The sequence below is a fragment of the Procambarus clarkii genome, chromosome 25 (genome assembly GCF_040958095.1).
Source record: "Procambarus clarkii isolate CNS0578487 chromosome 25, FALCON_Pclarkii_2.0, whole genome shotgun sequence".
NCBI classification, from domain to species: Eukaryota; Metazoa; Arthropoda; class Malacostraca; order Decapoda; family Cambaridae; genus Procambarus; species Procambarus clarkii.
The window spans coordinates 7,387,205-7,412,672 of record NC_091174.1 but is presented as its reverse complement, the minus strand read 5'-3'; the positions used below and the strand labels follow the sequence as shown (position 1 = coordinate 7,412,672).

General features: G+C 36.8%; 1 protein-coding gene across 12 annotated transcripts; it reads right to left on the bottom strand.

Moving 5' to 3' along the window:
* Window positions 1–671: 671 nt before the first annotated feature.
* On the bottom strand, window positions 672–25,050 carry up (Troponin T, skeletal muscle). 12 transcript variants are annotated; one of them, XM_069331243.1, is made up of 10 exons: window positions 24,805–25,050; window positions 24,262–24,427; window positions 21,423–21,463; window positions 20,102–20,323; window positions 18,472–18,542; window positions 9,008–9,029; window positions 8,265–8,345; window positions 6,970–7,048; window positions 1,814–2,004; window positions 672–1,551 (listed from the first exon to the last, which is right to left on the bottom strand). In XM_069331243.1, exons 1-9 carry the CDS (start codon window positions 25,033–25,035, stop codon window positions 1,817–1,819), a joined length of 1,101 nt encoding a protein of 366 aa, XP_069187344.1. In that variant the 5' UTR covers window positions 25,036–25,050; the 3' UTR covers window positions 672–1,551; window positions 1,814–1,816. The 12 variants fall into 12 exon arrangements, with proteins under 12 accessions (XP_069187344.1, XP_069187345.1, XP_069187347.1 ...); XM_069331244.1 differs by lacking the exon at window positions 6,970–7,048 and adding an exon at window positions 6,663–6,741; XM_069331246.1 differs by lacking the exon at window positions 6,970–7,048 and adding an exon at window positions 6,389–6,467.
* Window positions 25,051–25,468: the final 418 nt, after the last annotated feature.

Below are 25,468 nucleotides of genomic sequence, written 5' to 3'. Positions count from 1 at the left end.
AGAGAGAGAGAGAGAGAGAGAGAGAGAGAGAGAGAGAGAGAGAGAGAGAGAGAGAGAGAGAGAGAGAGAGAGAGAGAGAGAGAGAGAGAGAGAGAGAGAGGAGAGAGAGACAGAGACAGACAGGCTGAAGACAGAAACAGAGACAGAAGACAGAGACAGAAACAGAGACAGAGAGACAGGAAGTGCTTTTGTATAGTCACTACAGTGGTATTATGCCTCTGAGTAATTCGGTTATTCTCGGGGTAACAAGCATTAGGAGGTATTATATTCATTAATTAATTATGTCAACATTTTCGTAGCTCGTCATAAGAATGATTTGTCACTCCTTAGAAAAGTGGAACGTCCCCGAAATATCGAAATCGCCCATCCACATAAGTCGAAACTCTCACGAGTGTTCTTTTTTGGTGGGTTGGCGTTCGATCTCCGATGGCCGTAGTGGTTGGGAACCGCTCCTTCACTATATCTTCACATTCCCACTGTTAGTTTGTTGCATCCCTTACAAGTGTTTGAAATCCATACTGATTTATGCCCAGAGCTGAAGTACAATCACTGATTGGCCAAGAAACTCTTAACTTTAGTACTCAGGAAGATATTGTCAATAAATGGGTGGTACAAAATTAATACCAACATGTCAGCGGTAATAAAGGAAGGAAATATAGGAAAAAAACGAACAAATTTGACATTTTTATTTTGAAAGAAACTAGTATCGTAGAAGGAACTTAATATCCTCGATCAACGGAAAACACAAGATGGGAAAATTAGTGACCAATTCTTCTTGCGGGTGTTGCGCCTTTGTGTTGTGGCATCTGCACATGCGTTCTAGTGTTGTGGCACCTGCGCATGCGCCTTAGTGTTGTGGCAGCTGCGCATGCGCCTTAGTGCTGTGGTACCAACGCATGCGCCTTAGTGTTGTGGCACTTGCTCATGCGTCCTTGTGTTGCAGCACCTGTGCATGCGCCCTAGCGTTGTGACACCTGCATCTGCGCACTAAGCTGTCCGCCCTTGGTGTAGGAGGCTGTGGAAGCCGAAGGGGGGGGCCCCGCGGAGGGCTGGGGGGCCGCCGAGCCCCTCCCGGGCCAGTCCCGAGCCTGGAGGAGGAGCCCAAGGGAAGCAGAAGTAGTCGCAGACAAAGGTGGTGAGGGAGAGTGATGATGACGGAGCTCACGTATGATTTTGTACTCGGGCGGCGGGGAGGGGAGGCCTGACCGCCGCCCACAGGTCACCCCGAGGGAGCTACGTCACCCCAAGGAACCCACGCTTAAAGCTTCGTCCAAAGCTGTGTGTCGTGGATATTTAGGCTACGAAGTCCGCGGCCCTAACCACATGCTAAACTAACCGCCAACCAATAATTACTGCAATAAATATAATAATATATAATAATAATAATAATAATGATAATAATAATAATGATAACTTAAAATCAACTGATAGTAGACTCCATACAACAGAGAGAACTTGTTAAAGTGTTCAGAGAGAGATGTTAAGCGACACAGTGTGTGAGAATGTGAGAAGTTGGATGGATGAAGAACTGAGGAAGGCGATGAGACGGTCCTGCAACAGAAAAAAATTAATTATTCAGCAGACTCTCACTCTCTCTCTCTCTCTCTCTCTCTCTCTCTCTCCATTTCATATTTGTATTAAGATACATAGAAGATGTCCATCATACCAATGTATATACTTAAAAATATAATAGACTTTATATAGGATAAAATATTAAATGACAATTTTGAAATATTTATTATTCCACAATACAACATATATATTTTTTTGTCTTGAAATCGACGTGAATCCAAAAATGCATCGATGAACTTACTCATCACTCCTCCTCCTCTTCTTCCTCCTCTTCCTCCTCCTCCTCCTCCTCTTCTTCCTCCTCTTCTTCCTCTTCAGGCTCGGGAGGTGGAGGGGGTTCCAATAGCTCTTCCTCCTCTTCGCCGTCAATTGGGGTTTCAGGCTCTCCAGCTTTCTTGCCAGGTCGCTCACCGAACCACTTGGGAAGCTTGGCTACCAGGGACATCCAATACCATTAGGCATTTGTTGTAAACCACCCTAGATATCACAATGAACCGTTCTACTAATGAAACCCTACTCGAACAACAGCGTGATTGACTTTGCAGGATGAATACAATGCGAGGTATACCTCGCTTTTTGATGTATAGACACTGGTAGTATACTTCGGTCCTGCACTGTGTTCAGAACTAAGATATACTAGCTAGTTGGCCCACAGGCTGTCACGGCCTTAACCCTCCAAACATTGAAAAGTTTAAATCTCAACATCAATCCAAATCTCAGAAGTGTTACCAGAAAAGAAAATATGGTTAACTAAACATTAATTTACGGTTACTTGTCTATTGTATGTATGTGTATGTCACACTCTTTTATCTAAAGTGTGACCTAGTAAGCTTGGAATCAGTAATTAATCCCTATGCTGCTTACAGTTGAGTATTTACAAAAGCAATAAACGAACAAGGATTAACGAACTGGATTAAGCTTAAGCTTGAGGCTCCCTTAAACATTAGATTATAAACCAAGTGAAATTTTGAAATAAATGTTATTATATAAATTTTAATTTAAAAGTACTTCATGAGTAAAATCAGTAAACAAGTAAAGAGTCAGTGCTAATAAAATATTAAATTAATCATTAAATAAATAAAACAAAATTACTCCTCTACTGACAAATTCAACTCAATAAAAAGCCGTCACAAAGTCACTTGAAAAATCCTAAAATGCCTTCGAAGTTAAAGTATGTTGAAAATTTCAATAACTTTTTTATATTTAGCAATTAAAATTATCACTCAACTTTTTAAGACAATTTTATAGATATAGTTGAACATTGGCTTAAATATACATTTATATTGAGACACATTTCAGTGGAAGTCTTAAGCCATCATCAACCTTGATTAAGAACTTATGAGAGTTGACAAATCTGCAGAAGCTTAATTAATAAAGATGTGTATTCAGATGCTGGCATCACTAATAATTTTTTCGATTTTTCGATTTATTATATATAATTAACTATGGCATATATATTTTTATATCAGTTATGATATATTACAAAACATTTTAAGTAATGTTGCGTCTTTATTAGGCTTTTTATTATATCTGAATAAAATTATAGAAGGATCATTGATTAATAAAGATGTCCAATAGAACCCTTGTAAACTTCCTGCATATTTAATATTCATGATTTTGTTTTTGAAATTAAGGAAATTCATAAGATATATTTAAATACTTCAAATAATAAAATTATTTAAGAAATGCCATTGCAATTCCATTGATACTAAATTGATCTTTATTATTAACGATATAGGTCTTTTGCAGTGTTTCAAGAATTTGGAAAAGAAGTAAACAAAAATAAATATATATCATTATTATAATCAAATCATTTTGAGACTACACTCACAATTTTAAAAAGGCTGATTGACTGATGTTTACTTGTTTGAAAAGTGATTTATCAGCAAATATTTCCTTGTAAATATTTAATATGGAAGCGGACAATTGCATAAGGCATAAGGCAGTCCATCGAGCCATAAGTTTGTAGTTAATGTTTCTTGTAAGTTACCTATTGGTATATAAACTTACTTTCACAAATATTTTGTCTTAGTTAAAATTTGGTAGGTACATGTCAGACTTTTCTAAGTTCTGAACTATCGACAGTGCAGTAAGTTGAAAAAACACAGTTTTTTTTCCCTGTACGTCAAAATGATTATGATCTTAATGTTATATCTCGTTGATTTGCAAAAGAAAATTATATTACAGAATGACATCTTTGGAAGGCAAGGGATTTTTAGTAAGTTCTTAACAAATCAATTTCATATTTTTTATTTATATAAATTGCTAGCTGCCTTAAGACTTTTACGAACGTCCTGTTGTGTTGTGTGTGTGTGTGTTTGTGTGCGTGCACATGTATGTATATATGTGCACGCACATATGCTACATACATATGCTTCTATATCTGAACAGGGCGTTTTATCTTTTTACAATAAACTAGAAATCTAATAAAAACAGAAGCAGAAGCCCCGTTGCTTGTTCGTTGAAAATCCCAGAGCAGCTAGTGAATGGAGTAAACAGTACTTTACTGACCTCGTTTATTACCAGAGAGAAAGTTGAGAATAATTAGAAAAGAAGGTAAAAGATTGTTTCTCTGTGACAAGCACAGAGTGTAATACACTACAAAAATTGTGTTAACCTTGAAAGAATATATATATATATATATATATATATATATATATATATATATATATATATATATATATATATATATATATATATATATATATATATTTATATATATATATATATATATATATATATATATATATATATATATATATATATATATATATATATATATATATATATATATATATATATAGCTATTTTTATATCATGCACTGATTTGATTATAAAAACATATCATGTAAAAGTAAAAAGCTTATGGAATGAAAAACAGTCAGAAAAACGTTAAGTAAGCATCAACACACACACACACACACACACACACCTTAAGATATTCACTTACAAACCTTTGATTTAATTTCAGGAACCCAACCTCCTGAAGTACAGAATTTTATCTACATGGAGTTACAAAGCATGCCGAGAGCGTAGAGAGGAAAGCAAATCATAAATTTCCTTGGCAAGAGTGGGAGGTCGAATTGGCCTCTTTGACATGCCTAACAACAACGCTAAAGCAAATCATAATTTTCCTTGGCAAGAGCGGGAGGCCCAGCAGGCTTCTTTGACATGCCTTACAAAACGTACGATTAGCAACGCGCAGAAACGAAAAAGAAATAAGAAATTAACTGAAAAAAAATATGTTTCGTGACAAACAATGGAGCGCCATGTTACACACACTGGTTTATTTAGTTATAAGTCTGATTTGCTGGCTCCTGTAACACAAGATATGTCTTGGAGTTCTTCCACAGGAGCTGAGAAAAGTAGCAGAGATAATTATACAAATAAGCAGCAGTGATTATTTGACAAAATGTAATTAATTATAGTGTCGAAAACTTTAGCATAAAATTAAAGGCAAAAACTAAATATATATGTAAATATGTGTGTGTATAATTAATGAGGACACGATATTGGTTGAAGGGACCGTATCCGGTTCTTACCCTTCGCGCGGGCATCAAACTGAGCTCTAAGCTCAGCCCATTTCCTCTCATGCTCTTCCTTTGTCGTTTCAACAATACCCTGGGGATATGGCAAACAAAATGGGGGATATTTAGTGCACAATTCAGACAACACACACTGTAAACAAAAAACATGTTCAAATATGATGGAAGATGAAGGTTGTTTGGAATAAAAGGGGATACCACACACCACTTCCTGGGTCGCCTACATTCCTAAAATGGGCGAGATGTTTTAAACAGGTTTTTGCGAACACAAGGCGAGGTCAATGGTGTATTATTCAGAGGTTTTGCTAGGATTACAGTACAAAACGGAACTAAAGATTGGTTTAAAAATATTATAGAAATCGGAATTTGTATAAAGTAACGCTGAAATACGTTACTAAAAATATTAAAAAAGTATTAAAATACAATAAATTAGTTTGAAATGTGGAATCTTATTTTGTTTTAGCAACTCAAAAGGGGTATTCATTGAAGCGAAGGGAACTATAACAAAAATAGTTGGACTTATGTATACAAAATACAAAAATAAAAATAAAAAAGTGAGAGGAGGGCAGCAGGCGGTCTGATACTAGCGAAGACCAAAAGGTTCAGGTAGATTATGACGCTGGCGGACCAGCAATCAGTGTGGTACCACATGGTGTGTACTGCGATGGTAGCTGAGAAAGGGACTACTACGATGGTAGCTGAGAAAGGGACTACTACGATGGTAGCTGAGAAAGGGACTACTACGATGGTAGCTGAGAAAGGGACTACTACGATGATAGCTAAAAGGGGAAATACTACGGTGGTAGCTTAGAGGGGGGGTCGAGGAATACTACGGTAGTAACTGAGAGAGGGAAGATTAACGTTCTTGCATTCTATCGCACCAGTGGTGGGGAAATACCGATACCAAGGTGATCTAAAATAACAAAGGACCATGGCATCTTGCTTTCTCTCTCTCTCTCTCTATCTCTTTCTCTCTATCTCCTAGGAGTAATCACCAAACAACGAAAAACGCGGATGTTGGCTTCTCACTGGTTCGATCCCGTACCTCTAAACGGTACCCGTGCCTTTGAAATAATAATGCAATCGCTTCAAGACTCCCACCGTCGTCTAGAGGTAAGGGGCAAGAGCCGTGGATGAGATCAAACGCGTATTAAGTCTCCGGTGCTGAGGGGGACCGAATGTTCTACTATGAAAACTCTACCAGCAAGAGATGCCATTTCAGGCCAATACTGCTACGTCGAACACAGTGTCTGAGAGTGGGACCTACTTACACTTGGACCTGTTGACAAACTCCTCGTACTTTTCCTTCCAATACCTCTCCAGCTCCTCGTTGTGTACAACATCCCAGCCCTGGGGGGTACAAGTGTTTTGGAAGTCATATTAAGGGGGGAGGGGATAGAGTGGGAAAGGGGGTGGTTTGTTGTTGAAATTATAGATCAGTGGAGCGAGAACGGCTCTTGAGGGGCTATTTGGTCGCTCCACTCGGAATTTTGTCTTTAGGGGAACCACCCAGAGGCAACCACAAATCCAGCAAGACGTACTTACACTTATGCCTGCCCATAAACTCCTCGTACTTGCTCTCCCAAAGTTTTTGAAGAACCTCTTTGTGTACAACATCCCAACCCTGACGGTAAACGGTAGAGCAAGTCAACAAGGGGTTACAGAGGCGTACTGGAGTGATACTTACAAGACCTGCAGGTGACAACTATCAGCGAGCCACAACACTGAGGAAACTGCTAGGGTTCGAACCAGCGTCAAAAAGAACACCGGAAATATAAAAAAAACGGGGGGTATCCATTTGGGGGGGCAGGGACACGGGCATCAAGCGTTATTACCAACACCCTCTACTCACACTTTGTCCTTGACATAAAGTCTTCATATTTCTCTTTCCATATCTTCTCCAGATCCTCCTTGATAACAATATCCCATCCCTGTGTGCAAGGCAAAATATCCATGGGAAGCTGCCTGAATATGACGGGAGCCAAATAACGCTACTTGGGCACCTAACCATCAAACTGATACGCCAGATAAGAACTGTCTTAGTTTTCTACGTAACTCTGATTTAGCTTTTTCTTTACAGAAAAATACAAATTTTGTAGATATTAGTACCATTGTATTTAATTTTGAAAGTTAAAGGGAAAACAAACTAATGAGCATTTGACAGTAAAATTACTAAATTATGATGTGCTAACCTTCCCTAACCTAGCCTAACCTAACCTAGTCTAGCCTAACGTAACCAGACTTAGCGAAGAAAGAGGCCTGAACCAGAAAGCTGGTACAGATGATGACAATTACGTTACAGAGCTTAATACAGAAGTTAGGCAAAAAGGATGGAAGTATGAGACTCAGAAGTTAGGCATCAAAATACAAAATTAGTTTTTTTTCTGAAATAAAGAAGTTAAGGCGTTGTTGCTAAGTAAAAAGCGGCTGACATTTGCCTGACTATACCATCATTCATTCTCTATATTAAAATCAATTATATGGCAAAGCAGTACACTAAAAAAATAGTTAAAAAAAATTTGTTTTAAAAAAAAAATTAATAGATCAACAAAAATAATGAAAAAACTAACAAATAATTACATGGAAGATTTAAAAATATTTGGGTTTTGACAAAACAATTCTTTTAATAAATGTATGTGAATAATAAAGAATAATGAAAGATCTTATTACTTTACTAAACTTATCATCAATTAAAATAAAGGCAATAAAAAATTGGAAAATCTGTTAAATATTTAGCAAATATACTTACAAAATAAACTCTATTTATGGATATGATTAAAAGTATGAATGATATGTAGAGTTAGAATTCCAGTTACTAGCTGAATTAATGAAAGAGAAAGTCACTCTCTGGAAATGACTTTACAAAGAACTGTTTAAGTCTTTCCGACTAATACCTTTACTATTGAATATATAAAACTTTCCTGATAATGGTTTTACAGTGGAATGGCTAAGACTTTAATGATAAGAAATTTTCAAAGGAATATCTAAGTCTTTCATGGTTATGACTTTACAAAGTAATATTTAAGACTATTCCGGTAATGCTTTTACACCGGGCTGTCTGAGACTGTTCTGATGAAACGCTTAATTAGAGTTCCTATACTGCAACTTATTTGTTTGAGGAAATGTTGGCATGAAGCTATTACTTACGCCCTCAAACAGTTGCTTCTTATCGTCGTATGTCCTCCTGTCCGTACGTCTCTCGAATTTGGAGGCTGTCTGGATCTTGGGCTGTGGACACGCAATAATTATATCTTTAAGTACCTTCCCGAAAGGAAAACCTTAAGGTACACACAGAAATCACAATAGCATGCTATATCAAATGAAAAAATCAACAAGAGCCGTGATGAGGTTTCGAACCTACGCACGGGATGTTCCCAGAAGCACCGTATGTTCGAACACCTCATCACGGCCCTTGGGAATTTGTTCAAAACCTTAATGTCTTAGCGAGAAATTTAAAGTATTTACATATGAGCATCTTTTAAGTTACTTGTGATATGAATAGTTAAGTGTTAGGTTTTTAGAGGTGAATAATATTACAAAATCATGAATTCAATATCCGATGCTGTAAATTAATTGTCTGTCATGCTCATACACCACCTCAGTGACACAAATACTTGTAACACATAGTGAGCCAACCTATATGTTACATTAATATCCCTGTATTAATGTAACAAGGGCTTCTATTCCTGTAGGAATATCCCTGTAACACTCTCTAGCAGAATTTATGACAGCATGTAAGATCATTTATAGCAGCATGTAAACAATTTATTGGAACAAGAAATTAATTTACAATAGCCAGTAATGAATTCATGCTTATTAATATCCACAGTAAGACAATGATACACAACAATCAATATAAAAAGTAAACCATTTAGACAAACTAAACTTACCGGGTGTTTGCCTGTGAGTGCCCTGTGTTGGAGATAAAACAAAGCATTAATGGAATTATAAATTATGTTGCATTGTATAATAATATATTACAGTTTACCATACATTTATATATTTATTCACACATATACGCACACACAAAACGTTATAGCTTAACACAGAAAACGGGCAGAATGAAGCGAAAATATACGTGAATTTTGATGGAATTAAATGCCATTAAGATAATTCTTTCAAATTTGTTTGGTGTAGAAACCAATATGTAGTGTAACACTACTAAAATATCTGCAGTAAAAAAGTTTACATCTAAGAGCACCTATGCTTTGTCATTTTTTTATTTTGCCGAAGTGGCCAATTACACCTCGAAAAAAGGTTATCGTGGCTTTTTACCGTCTTGCCTTGTATGTTGTTGAGTGCGTTGGGTTTTACTGTATTTTTATTACTGTACATTACGTTCAAAGAAAAACTGACACATAAATTATAATAAACTAGCTATACATTTTTTTCAGTTTATTATTTTTTTACTGTAAATATAGATTTCCGGATCTTTTATACAAATACATATTATAAGCGTATCTAGGAAAACCGAATTCCATTTGTCTACATTTCGAAATTGTATTAAAAGGTACTTTTTTAACCAGTCGTAAGTGTCGTGTGATAAGGATACAGAATAACCTCCATAACCGACCCACTCTCTCAACGACTATGTCGCCTCGTTTATTTTATTGTAACCAACGTTACAAATGTAACCTATGAAACGTAACGCCTCACAATTATATTTTGTAAGCATTCGGACTCGATAAGGTAGGTGGGTTGCTGGCCTTCCTACGTGTTTAGTTTGGTTAGGAGGTTGGATTTCTTACATAGTGGCAAATCAAGAGAACGGGGGTGCTATAATAATGTCTACCCGACTAATGAGGTTAAGAATTATGTAAAATACTGAACATATTTTCAACAGAAACACATGATGCATATAATATACAAGATATATATGTTCGAAATTGTGTAACTGACCCAATAATCCATATCACATGTTCACCATGTATAGTTACTTTGAATATATATACATTTCCTAGAGTATCTATTGTTGATATATTGCATTTATACGTAATTCCCAGTTGTTGGGGGGCAGGAAGCCTTTACTTAGGGTAATCGAGTTTCCTCTATAGATCCCTGGATGCAAGTCACAACAGTTGCCTAACTCCTAGGGTACCTATTTACTGCTAGGTGAACAGAGGCATCAAGTAAAAGGACACCTACCCAATCATTTCCTGTCCGTCCCGGGAATCCGGGATGCCTGGATGTGAATCAAGGGCGACGTAGCTTACTGAACCATTTCATGGTTATCAGGACGAGCAATTTCATATTTACTATTAAGCTTCTGTAACTCTATGACACCTCTCTAATATAGCTCACTAACCTATTATTAAGACATATATCCCTTCTCACTATTGCTTAAGTCTTCATTCTGTATTATGAAAGTTTTACATAAAAGACCCTTTCTTTTTGCCCTTTTCACTCCTTTCCTTCTCTCACTCTGTTCTTAATCCCCTCCTCTTAACCCCCTTTTTGTTCCTGTCCTTTTCATTTCAATCGGAATCCTCTGTTTTCTTGCTCCTTCAGCTCTGTCCTTTTAATCTTTGCACACTTAATTATGCCCCTGTTCCTTATATCTCTCTGGGGTACTGTCTCTAACTTTCTGTCATCATTGATTTTTCTCATATTCCATGCACCACATACACCCAACTGAGCACCCATCACATACAATCACTTCAGCATCAACTACATGAACTCACTTGAGCGCCCGTCACATTCATCCACATAATCAGTAGTACAACAATAACTTTCTGTAACGTACTTTAATTCCTTAACTTTGTTTATGATTTATCGGGTTTTAATCGCGTTGTATATTTTAATACAGTTTTGAAAAATACTCTTTGGCTTTTTTGTTATAAAATCTTCTAAGTGTTTTACGATTTTGATTCAATTCAAAAAAGAGCATCAGTATACTCGCAAAACGTTCCGAGTATTAACAGAAATAAGGAGAGTGAACACATTTTAGGACAAAATAGGATTTAAAAACAGTGTTAGAGCAGTACTTTGAGAAAGTGAACGGTAGAGGAAAACATCAATATCACAGGACAATAACAGTAACCTGACAGTACGTGTCAGCACTAGAAAGTTAAAGAGAGAGTTTGGAAAGTAAAGCAGTGAAAGGCAAGAGGCGTTGAAGGAAAAACACGACAGTCAATCAAGAAAGTATTTTAAGAAACAACAGTCAAACAGGTGTGTTTTAAGTAAATACAGGCAAACAAGATATTTTAAGTAACTACAAACACACAAAAAGGTAGTTTAATTATCAACAGTGAATCAAGAAGACTTTTTAAGTAAATTCAGTCAAGTATAATAAACGCGGAAGTCCTGAATAAACTCAAGATGTCAGTGATAAGCAGAAGTCAGTCACAAGAACACTGCACAGACCTCAGGGTACACGAAATCCACGCTATAATAGAACACGAAACTTCAGCTGAGCCGCACAGAATAACAACAGCTGCATCAGCCAACAACACCTACAGCAGCCAATATCAGTAGCAGTATCCACGAGCAGCTGAAGCAGACATTATCAGTAGAAGAAGCCCCGAGCAGCTGTAGCAGTCACGATAACAGCAACCTCTTTCAGTTGTAGCAATTACGAAAACAGCAATCGCCTTCAGCTGTAGCAGTCACGAAAATAGCAACAGCTGTAGCAGTCACGAAAATAGCAACAGCTGTAGCAGTCACGATAGCAGCAACAGCTGTAGCAGTCACGAAAACAGCAACAGCTGTAGCAGTCACGAAAACAGCAACAGCTGTAGCAGTCACGATAACGACAACAGCTTTCAGTTGCGTAAACTTCAATCAGTATAAGTAAACACATGTTGCTACAGCAACCTTAATCAATAGGAGTAGTTGCATGCAGCCATGAACGACCGCAGCAGCAACACGAAGCAGAAGCAGCCACAAACTTTTTATTGGCTTCAAGCAGCTACATCTGCTGCAACTATAACCTCAGGCAGCAGCAGCAGCGGTTATAAGCAACAACAAACAGCAACAGAAGCAATGCAAATGTCTCGGAAAGTTCTTGTCAGCGAGATCCAGACAGGCTGAAGAGCTCTGATTTGTAAATTACTGGGTATTCGAGTTAACATTTTATTTACTTGTGGTGTTAAAATTAGTTCTTAATGCTGTGTTTAACACGACATGTGAGTTTGTCACTGCGGTAAGCGAGCGTCAGCTTAGATGCTCAAACTTATATTCTGGGCTCAAAAATTCATATTCTTTAGGAAAAACATAAGTGGCTTGTTGACAGCAGTGAAGAATGTCAGTTTTCAGTGACTAAACACCGTAGAAGTATAAACGTTTGGTCATCCCCATTCTTTTCATTCCATAAAGCAAATGATGGGACCTGCTTGATCGTCGGCGTATATTTATATTCAGATTTCTTTGATAACAAATTAAAATATGCACAAATGAACTACATTTGAGATTCCCAGAGTCGGGGACACCATGGGCAGAATGATTAAAACAATCGATTATGTGGCAAATATCCTTTGTTTGTGCAGATTATTTGTGCTTTTATAATGAAATAATATAAAATAATAATTATAATAATAATAATGGGTGTTGCACCTTTGCAGGCTTTACCATAACTCTTTCTAAATTAGTTGATAACATTATTAGTCAATCCTAAAATTTGCAGGAACCATATATATCCCGTTATTGTATTCTTGTTTTAGTCATCCCACCCAGGTGTGTGGTGGCAAACGGAAGTCTAGCAAGCACGGCTGACTGTCTCTTTATGTCAGTGTATTTAAAGATTTACTGTGCAGTACTGCTCCTACGCCAAATAAGAAAATAGATTTTGGATCTGAATATAAGTTAGCTCACAAAATTCAAGCAACGCGTGAATTAATCTTTTCTCATGTCCAACATGTTCGTTTCAGGTGTTGGACTGAAAGGCTATCAACCTCTGGAGGGTTATTTAAGCCACCAAAATGGCTTACTGACCAACCAGCAAGTATGCTTTAGCCCTGAATATTGTTCAGGACTAAAGCAAACTCTCATAAATGGGATTCACCTCGAGATGAATATCCCTGCTGTCCCAGGTGTTGAGGGATAGGATCTATCAAGCAGTTATACAGCCACTTATGAAACCTGCAACACCTGTTTTGTAATTACGTTGGCTTTGTTTACATTTATTAAACTGTTTAAGAACTTGTAATCGTCACAACCCTAGGTTATTATTGTTACAAATAATCTTATAGTGTTTCGGAGCTAATAAATTGTTTAATAAATGCAAACAAAGCCGCAGTGATTGAAGGAAAATGTATAGATTTCGTAAATGGGTTGGTAAATGTTTTGTGAAGCCTGGTCCCAGTTATTATAGTGGCTACGATGACGAAAAACGGACTTTTCTGTCAGCAGTCGGAACGCCCTTGCCAAATTCTAAACAATTTCATTGACCATATAACTGGTAAACTGCTATTGCCTTTCACTTCTAGAAATCTTTTTCACTCTGCTTTTTCTAATATCTTATACGTTTAAAAATCAGACAAACTTTGTTTTTTAATAATAAGGTAGAAAACGTATTGCGTGGAAGTATTATCATAGCAAAAAAAGAGCCACGTGGAATTATTTCACCCGTGTTTTCTGTCCACATATGAAACGCCGTCGAGGTCTTTTCGTGTTGAGGTAAAAGTTCCTCAGATCTGTTGCACAACCAGCAAGTGAGTGAAAAACCAAGCCAGTGAGAGAAACGTAGCACTATACCAAAATTATTCTTAAATTGCAGCAACACCACAACGGGCTAGGAGGCCATGCAAAAAAAGAGGCTGTCTTCAGCGTGACAGACAGGATCAGACACCCGCGTGGAGAACAGAATACATTTCCCCTGGGTTTCATGCAGCCTCCATGACTCGCCTGCCTGCCCACAAGCCACCAATCACCTTCTTCTGACTTTAAAGTTTATGTATGTATGTATGTATTATATATATATATATATATATATATATATATATATATATATATATATATATATATATATATATATATATATATATATATATATATATATATATACATACATACATACTGCTTTGGAGCCCAAAATATCTAATCAAAATAATCACAAATTAGAAGAAAAGCGAAAAACAGCCGAAAATACCAGGCTGAGAAAAATCGTTGAAGCCAAAATAGCAGTTCGACTTTCTCTTTACAACAGTTTAAAGAAAGCAACTGTAACAAAAATATACTACATGAACCAAAGCGCATAACAATAATACTAATACTAATTCTAAGATTGTAGTAATAATAACACCTAGGAAGATTATATATATATATATATATATATATATATATATATATATATATATATATATATATATATATATATATACATAAGGAAATCATAGTGGCGTATTATATCAATGTGAAAATCGCTTTGGGTCAATGAGGAGACTTGGACCGGCATTTAGGTAATTTTCTGGCACCTGCTTTAACCCCCTAAGCCACATTAGGACAAAAACTTATAAATCCGAAACTCTACTGACTTCACTGGGCAGTGAGTGAGGCCCGAACCGGTGCCCAACCAGTATTTTACGATAGGCCCGATTACACTCTGGCCTGCGTGTAATGGTGTTCACACCCTTATACCCTTCATTCAGAACATAAAGAAATCACAATAGCGTAATATATCAATGAGAAATTCACTTTAGGACTGAGTGGGTTAAGTCTCGAAATCAACATAATTCCGGTTCAAGACACCTCAATCCCACAAAAATATTTCCTGATTGATATATCTCACCATTGTGACTTCTTTGTGGTCTGAAGGAGGTGTGTAAGGGTGTTAACCCTTACACACAGACCACAGTGTAATCATGCCTGTCGTAAAATCCTTGTTAGGCACCGATTCTGGCCTCAGGGGCCAGATTCACGAAGCAGTTACGCAAACACTTACGAACCTGTACATCTTTTCTCAATCTTTGGCGGCTTTGCTTACAATTATTTAACATTTATGAGCTCCGAAACACCAGGAAGCTGTTTATAACAATAACAACAGTTGATTGGGAAGTTTCCATGCTTGTAAACTGTCTAATAAATGTAACCAAAGCTGTCAAAGTTTGAGGAAAGATGTACACGTTCGTAAGTACTTGCGTAAGTGCTTTGTGAATCTGGGCCCAGACCTCCTAATAAATTTAGTAGAGTTCTCGGTTAATAGGCTTTTTGTACTATCGTGGCTGACTGGGTTAAGGCAGGTGTTTAGAAATCACCAGGACGCCGGTTCAAGTCACCTCATTACCCCAAAAGGATTCTTTCATATATATATAAATATATATATATATATATATATATATATATATATATATATATATATATATATATATATATATATATATATGTGTGTGTGTGTGTGTGTGTGTGTGTGTGTGTGTGTGTGTGTGTGTGTGTGTGTGTGTGTGTGTGTGTGTGTGTGTGTGTGTGTGTGTGTGTGTGTGTCTGTGTGTCTGTGAAAGAAAGAGAGACAGAAAAACATTATTTAAGCAAAAATACTATAAATTACAAAAAACTAATAGAAAAAACCAAGCTATAAGAACTAGGAGAAAGAGGCCGTGATGTAGTGAGCGGAGGGGGGAGGTGGCTGGTGGCAACCAGGCTCTCTCTAGACTTACTCCGGGTCCAACCCGCGCTTTTGTGCCTTATGTCTCAGTTGCTGCTTCTGACGTTCTTTCAACTCCTTCAACTGTAAAAATGCGGGACATTTGACATTTCAGAAACGGTTCTTTGTAGGACGGATCAACCAATGAGCAATCGCTCATAGTTTGTTTTTTTTAGTCATAGAGAAATAAATGTATTTTTTTAAGAGAGTGAAATAGGTCGCCAACAAAGGTAAGAGAAAGAGAGACAGAAAAAGATTTCTGGTGATGTACACCATAACTGCTCCTGAATTATCTTCTCGGGCCGTCGTAAGTTAGAGTCTACAACTAAAGTAACAAAGAATGGTGGTGGTTAAGAACACTATCCGGGGGGTGGGGAAGGGAAGAGTTAGAGACGTCACCCGGATAAGTTAGCTCTCAGGATAGTCTGCACTGCAAGAACAATATCCACGTCGAAGCGGAAGTGGTTCCTCTTGTCAATAAAGTATTCAAGATTCTCCCGCGGTAACTCCAGGATCTCCGGAACAGTCAACAAGACCTCAGGATATCTTAAAAACTCAGAGAGTCGAGGAAAGCTGAGTGTGACTAGGCTCATGCATTGTCAAGCGTTTAACAAAAGCCTCATGGTTTTTGAATCATGAGATTATACAGCATTTTGCATGGACGTAGGGAGATAATTTAACTAATTGATAAAACTGTGTCTCATGATTGCAAAGTTTTGCTACTTAAGCTTGAGGCTGTTGCAAAACTAGTACAAATAATAATAAAAATATAACTATAATAACTATAATAATAATAATAATAATAATAATAATAATAATAATAATAATAATAAAATTGTCACAATATCTTGAGATCTTGGAAGGAGAGCACACGTGTTGCAGGAATCTTGGAACTTTGGCCATAAGAAACAATGGAGAGGTTTGGTTTGAAGTAGTCCCATGCAGAGGTGATAAAATTGTATGAGAAACAAAACATAGTAAATAAACGGGTGTTGAAAGCGAGAAAAATCAAGAGATAAGTCGAATTAAACATAACTTACTCCGCGTCAAGGCCCTTCTTCAAGGCCTTTTGCCTGAGCTGTTGCTTTTGACGTTCTTTCAACTCCTTCAACTGCAAAAATCATAGCACAATACAAATGTATAAGAACCTGTTCACGTTCTAAGACCAATCTGAGCAACTCCTGTAGGGATGTGTATCCTAGTTTCGTGCAGGATAATGGAGAAACTGAAAGTGGGGCTTGTTAAGTTCATCTGAGAAATCGAACACATGGATATGTAAGTTATTAAACAAGCACTGATTAGCGTGTGGGACTGCAAGATAGGAGCGGCTCACATAACGAAGTAGGAAAAAGGCGGAAACAAAAATTAAATCTTAAAGAAATTAAGTCAATTCGTGGTAAGTAAAACAGTGTTGTTACAGAATGAAAACAAATATAAATTAACACACACATGTTGTAAACGGCGCCTGTTAGTCCAACTTGTTAAATAAAAAAATTATCGCACTTAACGTGATAAAAGCTAATCGAACTTTTGACCAGATAAATGTTAATAGCACTTTTAACCAGATAAATGTTAAACGCAGTTGATCTGATAAATACTAATCGCCTTTATAACTTAATAAATGCTAATCGCACTTATAACTTGATAAATGTTAATCTCCGTTGACATGATAAAGGTTAATCGCAGTTAACCTAATAAATGCAAATTGCACTCTTCATGTGACGAATTTTAGTTGAACTGATAAATTAAAACATCACTGATGCTGCGCAAAATATAACATTCCAAAATAAGCATTTGAAAGCGAAAATAATAAAATTGCATTCTCCTTCCTGTCAAATCCTTCCATCCAGACCTCCCGCCAGCCTGTTAGGAGTTCTCTTCTTAAGAACCCTTAAACTGGACTGGTTTCTAAATAGGGAAAGTTAAACAATTGACGAGTTGAATTCAGAGGGATGAAATCAACTTTAAATTGAAATTCTGTAGCGGGTAATCAGAATGGGAAGGTATACAAATAAGGAAGTATGTGTGTGTATGTGTGTGTGTGTGTGTGTGTGTGTGTGTGTGTGTGTGTGTGTGATTACCTAAGAGTATTTACAAGATGTGAGCTACGCTCGTGTTTTCCCGTCTTTCCAGTACTCTTTGTCGTATAAGGCTTTGAAACTACTAAAGGTTTTGGCCTCAACCTCCTTCTCACTTGTTATAACTTAACGTGTGGATGTGTGTGTGTGTACGCGCGTGCGTGTGTGTGTGTGTGTGTGTGTGTGTGCCGCCTCTCAACCGTCAATCAACTGGTGTACAGATTCCTGAGCCTATTGGGCACTATCAAATCTACATTTGAAACTGTGTATGGAATCTGCCTCCACCACATCACTGCTTAATGCATTCCATTTGTTAACTACTCTGACACTGAAAAACTTCTTTTTAATGTCTCTGTGGCTCATTCGGGAACTAAGTTTCCACCTGTGTCCCCCTTGTCCGTGTTCCACCCGTGCTAAAGAAGTTCGTCTTTGTCCACCCTGTCAATTCCCCTGAGAATTTTGATGGTGATTATCATGTCTCCTCTTACTCTTCTGTAAGGGGATGTGTGTGTGTGTGTGTGTGTGTGTGTGTGTGTGTGTGTGTGTGTGTGTGTGTGTGTGTGTGTGTGTGTGTGTGTGTGTGTGTGTGTGTGTGTGCGTGCGTGTGTGTGTGTGTGTGTGTGTGTGTGTGCGTGTGTGTGTGTGTGTGTGTGTGTACATGTAGATGATATGACAAACACAGATTGGCAAAACTTACTCGGGATCAAGTCCTTTCTTTAAGGCTTTTTGCCTGAGCTGTTGTTTCTGTCGTTCTCTTAGTTCCTTGAGCTGTAATATATCAAGCCAGAGGTTGTTAATGCAGTGCTTCGCTCTGTAACTTGCATGAGACCGCCACTAAGAACTTGGCATTAGTGCAAAAAACAAATTAATATCGTAGCTTGGGCCAAGTGATTGGATGTGTCAACATACTAGTTTTCGTGATAATTAGAAATTAACAGAGGTTCTGGGGGATAAAATGAGTGAACTAAAATCAGATACGGGTTGTTCTTGAATGGTTGAGTAATTTACAAGAACAATTTGAAGGTCAAAATACCAAAGAAAAATATATATAAATATTTATTATCGATGTAATTCTAACGTTTTTTTAGGGACTCGCGAATAGTTAAAATTTTAGGATGAAAAGAAAATGTTGAGATTTTATAAAAAAAAAACAGCATAAAATAGCCAGCTTCACATTTATGAATTCCTCCTATGTGAAAAGAGGGCTGCTAGTAGAAAGTGTGTTTATTTTTATTTTTAGGTGGAGTGAGGGTTTTGAGAAAGATTTTAATTGTTCTCTCGCTTCTACGGCTGGGCTTCCTTGTCAATCATTCGAAAGAGGATGAAGTAGAACTTCAAATATGTATTTTGCCCCATCAGCGTTAATTAACATGCACCAACCATAAAAAAACATAATAAATACAAAAGAAAATATTCACTTTTTAAATAAGGAGACAAATCATGCAGTATTAAATAATGACATTCCTGTGCTTGGAAATTGGGAGTTAAAAATCAGGGTTAAAAATAATAGCAAAAATAATTATACAAGGAATAAGAGATAAACGATACGTTACTCTGAAACTGAATGTATGAATAATGGACAGTCAAAATACTCCATCTCCAAACGGTCAAACGATAAAAAAAATTATACAAAATTAAAAGTTTGTGTTCACTGGCAACATTTGGCTGATTATACTTCACTAACTTGGATAAAATATATCGATGTAATGAATATTCTTAATGTTATTAGTTTAATTAAAAATTAAACAATATGAAACAAAAAGTTAAAAATATTTGAGGACCATGTCATCTCTCTCCCAAGCAATTTTTTTTGTAAAAACTATGTTTTAGTAAAACACAAACTTCTGCTTCAAAATGTAAAGTTGATAACAATGTTTACCATAAAAAAATATAGTAAACATTTAGTTTTCGTCATTATTTGTAAAATAAGTACTGTATGTTTAATTACATTCATAGAGCATATTTGTGGAATAAAAACATGCTCTATGTTCATTTCACAATATTAAAAAAAAATCTATGAAGTTTGACAGTATGGAGAGATAAACTCTATTAGTTTATAAAATTATAAACTCTAATAGTTTATAATATAAACTTACAAACTATTCTGTATTATACTCAGAGTATTAAGTAGTGATAGAAATTATATATATTATAAATATATATATATATATATATATATATATATATATATATATATATATATATATATATATATATATATATATATATATATATATATATATATATATATATATATATATATATATATATGCAAATTAACCAGTGAACGTAAAAAAAATTTGGAATAAAAACAAGAGGAGACTCACGTCATAGTCCTGGCGCTTCATCCTCTCTTCCATGTCGTATTTCTCAGTCTCCAGTTTGATGATGAGGTTCCACATCTCCTCTGCCTTGCTGCGGAGGCTGGAGGCCCCGATGCCGTCGACGTTGAGAGGCTTGACGCGTATGGAGAGAGCGATCTTCTTCTCCTCGGCCAGCTGCTCCCGGGTCTTGCCCAGTTCGCCCTTGGCCGCTTGGATGTTGGAGAGCTGCGGGAGATTATGCACAGTAAATAGACGTTCTTGTGTACATGCAATGAAGGGTCGGTTAAATTTGTTGCAGGTGTGTGGTATGTGGTTATGCTGGATTTGGTCACCATTACACTGCCGGATAAGGTGATATTATATATATATATATATATATATATATATATATATATATATATATATATATATATATATATATATATATATATATATATATATATATATATATATATCACATTATCCAGCAGAAAATTTAACTGATAAGATGTCAGAAAGAAAACAGTTTCCAACTGCCAGAGACACGAAGCCTATTAAGATCAACGAGATACCCTTAGGTCAACTGCTGACTTTCCCAGGGTGTAATCCCTAACATTTTGATAGCTCCCAGGTATCTATTTACTGCTAAATGAACAGCGGCATCAGGTGTAAGGAAACGTGCCAAAACGTCTCGTCCTAGCCATGAATCGAACCCTGGACCAATCAGTTATAAGCAGACAAAACTAAGCACCTGTCGATGATTCATCATACCATTTCTCTTGATGTCAAGATCTCTCCTAAATAAAGAGTTTAATTACACTCCCTAAAGAACTGTAGGAGAACTCTGCTTATTTTTGTTAGCTGGTTCATTAGCTTTTCTCCCACAATAAAATTTAATGCATTACCCAATTGCTTATTCCCAGAACACGATCCGCCACTTATTTTACCTCCAGGTTCCCAATTACTGCTGTGTGTCTGTGTGTGTACTGTAGTAAACAAAGTAAAGGGAAGGTGTCTATTAGTCTCACTCTGCACTGGATTCGAACTCAAGTTCTCTTGTGAAGCAACCTTTACACAATATAATGATATTCATTATCATCTCCAAGGTCAAGAAATTCATAATGACTCAAGTTTTAGACCTCACAAAAAGTTAAGAGTTTTCCCAAGTTTCGTAAAAAGTTTTACAAACTCAACACTTCCATTGAAGCCCAGTTGACCAAGATCTTCATAAGGACTCATCTTATCGCCTCTATTTTAGCCAAGAGTTGATCAAGAGCTTTAAAGTAAGTCACCTTAAAACCTATACTGAAGCCAAGAGTAGATCAAGAGCTTCTTGAGTACTCACCTTATCACCTCCCTTGGAGACAAACTTCTTGCCGCCGTCCTGTGAAAATAAAAATAGAGTGAATTCCATGGAACATCAGTTTATTTAACTGTCCAGTAATACCAGTGTCAATAGCTATTCGTTTGGGAAAATATATAACTACAATATTTTATATGAAACATTGTTTGTACACATGATGTGTATATATATGTATTATATTTAAAATTAGCATAACACTCAATAGCTTACTGTATAATTATAAATAGAGACGTGTTAAAATACACAACTTGGGAAAAAAGAGAAGAAAAGATTTGTTAATGATGATATGAACAGGAGTTCAATAACGTCCAGTAACTTAAAAGGAGAAAGATATCTGCATCAGCCAGGAACACTCATATTAAAAGAAAAAAATATAACACAGGTTATCATATGAAACAACAATGAAACATACATTATGATTCCCGTTTGTGAATTCCTCTTAAAAGACAAAAAAAAAAACACAATTTGTTGTGTTTTAATGCAAAACAAAAATCAATGAATTATACTCGTGACACAGATTGATGTGAAAACGGGAGGAGGTGGGGGGAAAATCAACACAGTCAGCATAGATGCCAAAGTTGTAAATCAAAAAATGTTATAAATATGAAGATAAAATAACTTGTTACAGAGACACGAACACATAGCACACCAAACTGCATCCTCTGAATCAAATAACTCTTCTGGGTTATAAATAAGGGTCAGAAAGTTATGACTGAAGGGAGGACAGACAGGGATAACATTTTTATATTATTATTAATATTATTGTAATTTTTTTTATTTTTGGGGGGAGTTGACAGTTGGGAAAACAAAGGAAGGGACGTGCGTATACTTTCTACTCGTAATATTTTTATCCATTTCTTCAGGGGAAAGAGAATCTCACCTCCTGAAAAAGAAAATGAGAATCTGATGCACCGCGCTGAACATTCCGAGGAATATCTAAGAAAAAATGTTATGGAAACTATAACAACACAAATAAAACTATAAATATAGGCATTGGGGGAGGTTGTAATGTACTATTATTCTTTGTGACACTACACAAATCTACTTTCTATTACACTATAACATATAATCTTTGTCACATAACTATTTTATAAAATTCACCTTGGAAAAAAGATGTGACATGACTCAAGCAATGGGTGACATAACTAAATCAGCGAGTGACGTGACAAAAACAGTGGGTGACATGACTAGCAGTGGAAACATGATTCAACTAGCGGGTGACATGACTCAATCAGAGGATGACATAACTCTAGCAACGGATGACATGACTAAAAAGCAGCGGGTGACGTGATTAAAACAGCAGATAACATGACTTAAGTAATCTGTGAAATGACACAAGCAGTGGGTGACATAAGTCGAGCACCGGATGACATGACTTAAACCTTAGATGATGGAAAATATTACCAACCCTTCCGGTTTTGTTGCCTAGGATCCACAAAAGTAAGCAAATATGTGTACATCTGTGTAAAATGTGGAACCCGGTGTAGAGGAAAGAAAAAGATGACTGCAGAGAACAGATCACAATACTCGATTAGAGTCGAGGAAACGTCTTCGTTTTCATTTAATTTCATGTGTGTGTGGGCTGGGCTATTCAAAATAAAATTATTAAGTGTTAATATCTCGTGTTTCGAAGGCTGTTGTTGTGAAAGTGAATATTTCGTGTGGAGGAAGATCGAGATTTGGCCTCTCGAGAATTCCTACATTACGAAATGTTTCCTATCTTTGAATGTGTCAACTCGGGTTTATCAAGTAACAGGAAATGCAACAAATTAAATAAAAGCTATCAATATTAACCATAAGAAGAACTTTTTAATGACAATTGGAAAATTGATTTTATCATCGTTTAGCTTCCTATACTTTGTAGAAAACAAAAATAGGCTGTGAGTGACGTATATATTGTCACATTTTAACGTGCAGTTCCCTGAATCATTATTCCAGTCTTTCAACAATGTGATTCCAAATAACTGGCGTTGCTCCATAACAGTGAAAGTTTGACCCTTCTGTTAGAACTCGGAATTACAATCTCTGGTTGTATTAATGAGGGTACCCTTCGTCTAGCAGAAGAAAATATACGACACTCGGGGAATTACCCTAACAACATAAACTAGACCGAGTTTGAACCTTTCTAAGGAAGGTAGTACAGAAGAGTAGTGGATCCATCTCCTGATTCAAAAATAGTTTGCCTCATATATTTTCCTGTACCTATTTTTATTAGTTCATAATTTGACCTTATTCGGGACTTAATTCATAATAACACGTTATACAAGTGACATCAGCTTGGAGTCACGGCAACAAGATCTTGTACACTGTGAACAAATACTGATTACTAATTATATGGGGTCAGAGGAGGGGTGGGTGGGCAGGGGGTATTGATTAAGTGGGAGGAAGTGGTGGGATTTAGAGCCTTCACCGGGATGGTGTGCTGTCGCTGATTGTCGATACAGTTGTTATTTTTCCTCGCTGTGCTGAACAGGAACCCTTTAGTTATTGAAGTACATGCTTATTAGATGTGCACAGATGACAGCAAGCCGGCGAGGGCATCCAGTAAATGTGAGTTCGTGTGGTTCTAGTTCTGTGAGGCAGACATAATAGGTAAGATCAAATGGCTAAATAATATAATTTGGTACTCCATTGTCTGATGCATAAGTTCTGAGCGGTTTTTTTTAATATGTTTACGCCTTCGTAAAGCGTATGTGTGCAAGTGTTTGTGTGTGGGGGTGGGAAGGGGGAAAGTGAGGGAGGAATCGTAGTGAAGAAGTATGGGAATGTGGGAAAAACAATATAATATCCCCCATCTCAGAAACAACCCCCACAATACTCACACTGGAGCCCTTCATCATAGACTGCCTCTTCTTTTCGGCCTCTTCAAGACGCTTCCTCTTCTCTTCCTGCTCGCGTTGCTTCCTCTCCCCTTCCTCTCGCATCTTACGGTCCTCCTCGGCCCTCTTCTGTTCCGTCAGCTTCTTCTCTTCTTCAGCCCGGAGGATCTGAACATATAGACACACTGTTCTGTTATGTTGCAGGGAGAAGGTAAAGGAACGAACACTCACTACAGAGGGTTAAACGAACGTTAACACGTACTATGTATGTATAAGTAATGGAACGTATTCATACAATACACATACCAATCATGGATACATACCATACATATAGTGAAACACACAAACAGATACAGACACATAGGTACAGAATCATACAGATAGACACAGTAACACAGGTACAGAGATACAGACACTAGAGACAAACAAGACTAGAAATAGACAAGATGAGAGACAGATAGGACGAGACAGACTGGTCGCGAGACAGACAAGACGAATGACAGACAAGACGAGAAACAGACAAGACGAGAGACAGACATACACACCTTCCTCTTAGCCTGCTTCTCCTTAAGCTTCTTAAGTTCATCCTCCTCCTTTGAACGTTGCTTCCGCCACTCAGCGATGTACTCGGCCAGTTGTTCGTCCAGCTCGGACATCTTTATCTGCTGACGGCTCTTGAGGAAGTTGGCCCCCTCATCTCCCCTGCGCAGAGCCATCCAAAATATAAGTGCCAAGGCTCGGAAATTTATGTTATGTGTGAGGAGCAGTTTTGTCATCTAGATGCATTTTAACGAAAGCTATAATGTATATGTTTCACGTATATACCCTAACTAAAATCAAGGTGCAAAAAAAACATCATTGACTTACTTCTTCCTCCTCCTGTAGCGATCAGCATCACGTAGTGGAGAGGAAGAGAGAAGAGAAAAACAGGAATTAGTAAATATTTATCATTTAAAAATGCTCTTGTTCTTGTTTTGAGTGTCATGATGTTTGTAATTACATGTTTTGTTGGAGACGGTCGGAGATGGAGATTGGGGGGGTTGAGTAGTGATCTTTATTGGGAACCAGGAGGATTCATAATGGACCACTTGGGGAATATAAAATACGTATTAAGGGTTTTACAATGGATCTATTAGTAGATGTTGGGAAGCTATGATTGAAGTACTTAAGAATGGGAATAGTATTAAGCTCTAAGTAAAATACAAACAT

Coding starts and splice junctions, on each gene's coding strand:
- up (XM_069331243.1), bottom strand. CDS start 25,035: ATGACAAAACTGCTCCTCACACATAACATAAATTTCCGAGCCTTGGCA. Junction 24,428..24,804: donor AGAAGCAGGCTAAGAGGAAG/GTGTGTATGTCT, acceptor CTATATGTTCAG/ATCCTCCGGGCTGAAGAAGA. Junction 18,543..20,101: donor TGAAGCGCCAGGACTATGAC/GTGAGTCTCCTC, acceptor GATATATTACAG/CTCAAGGAACTAAGAGAACG.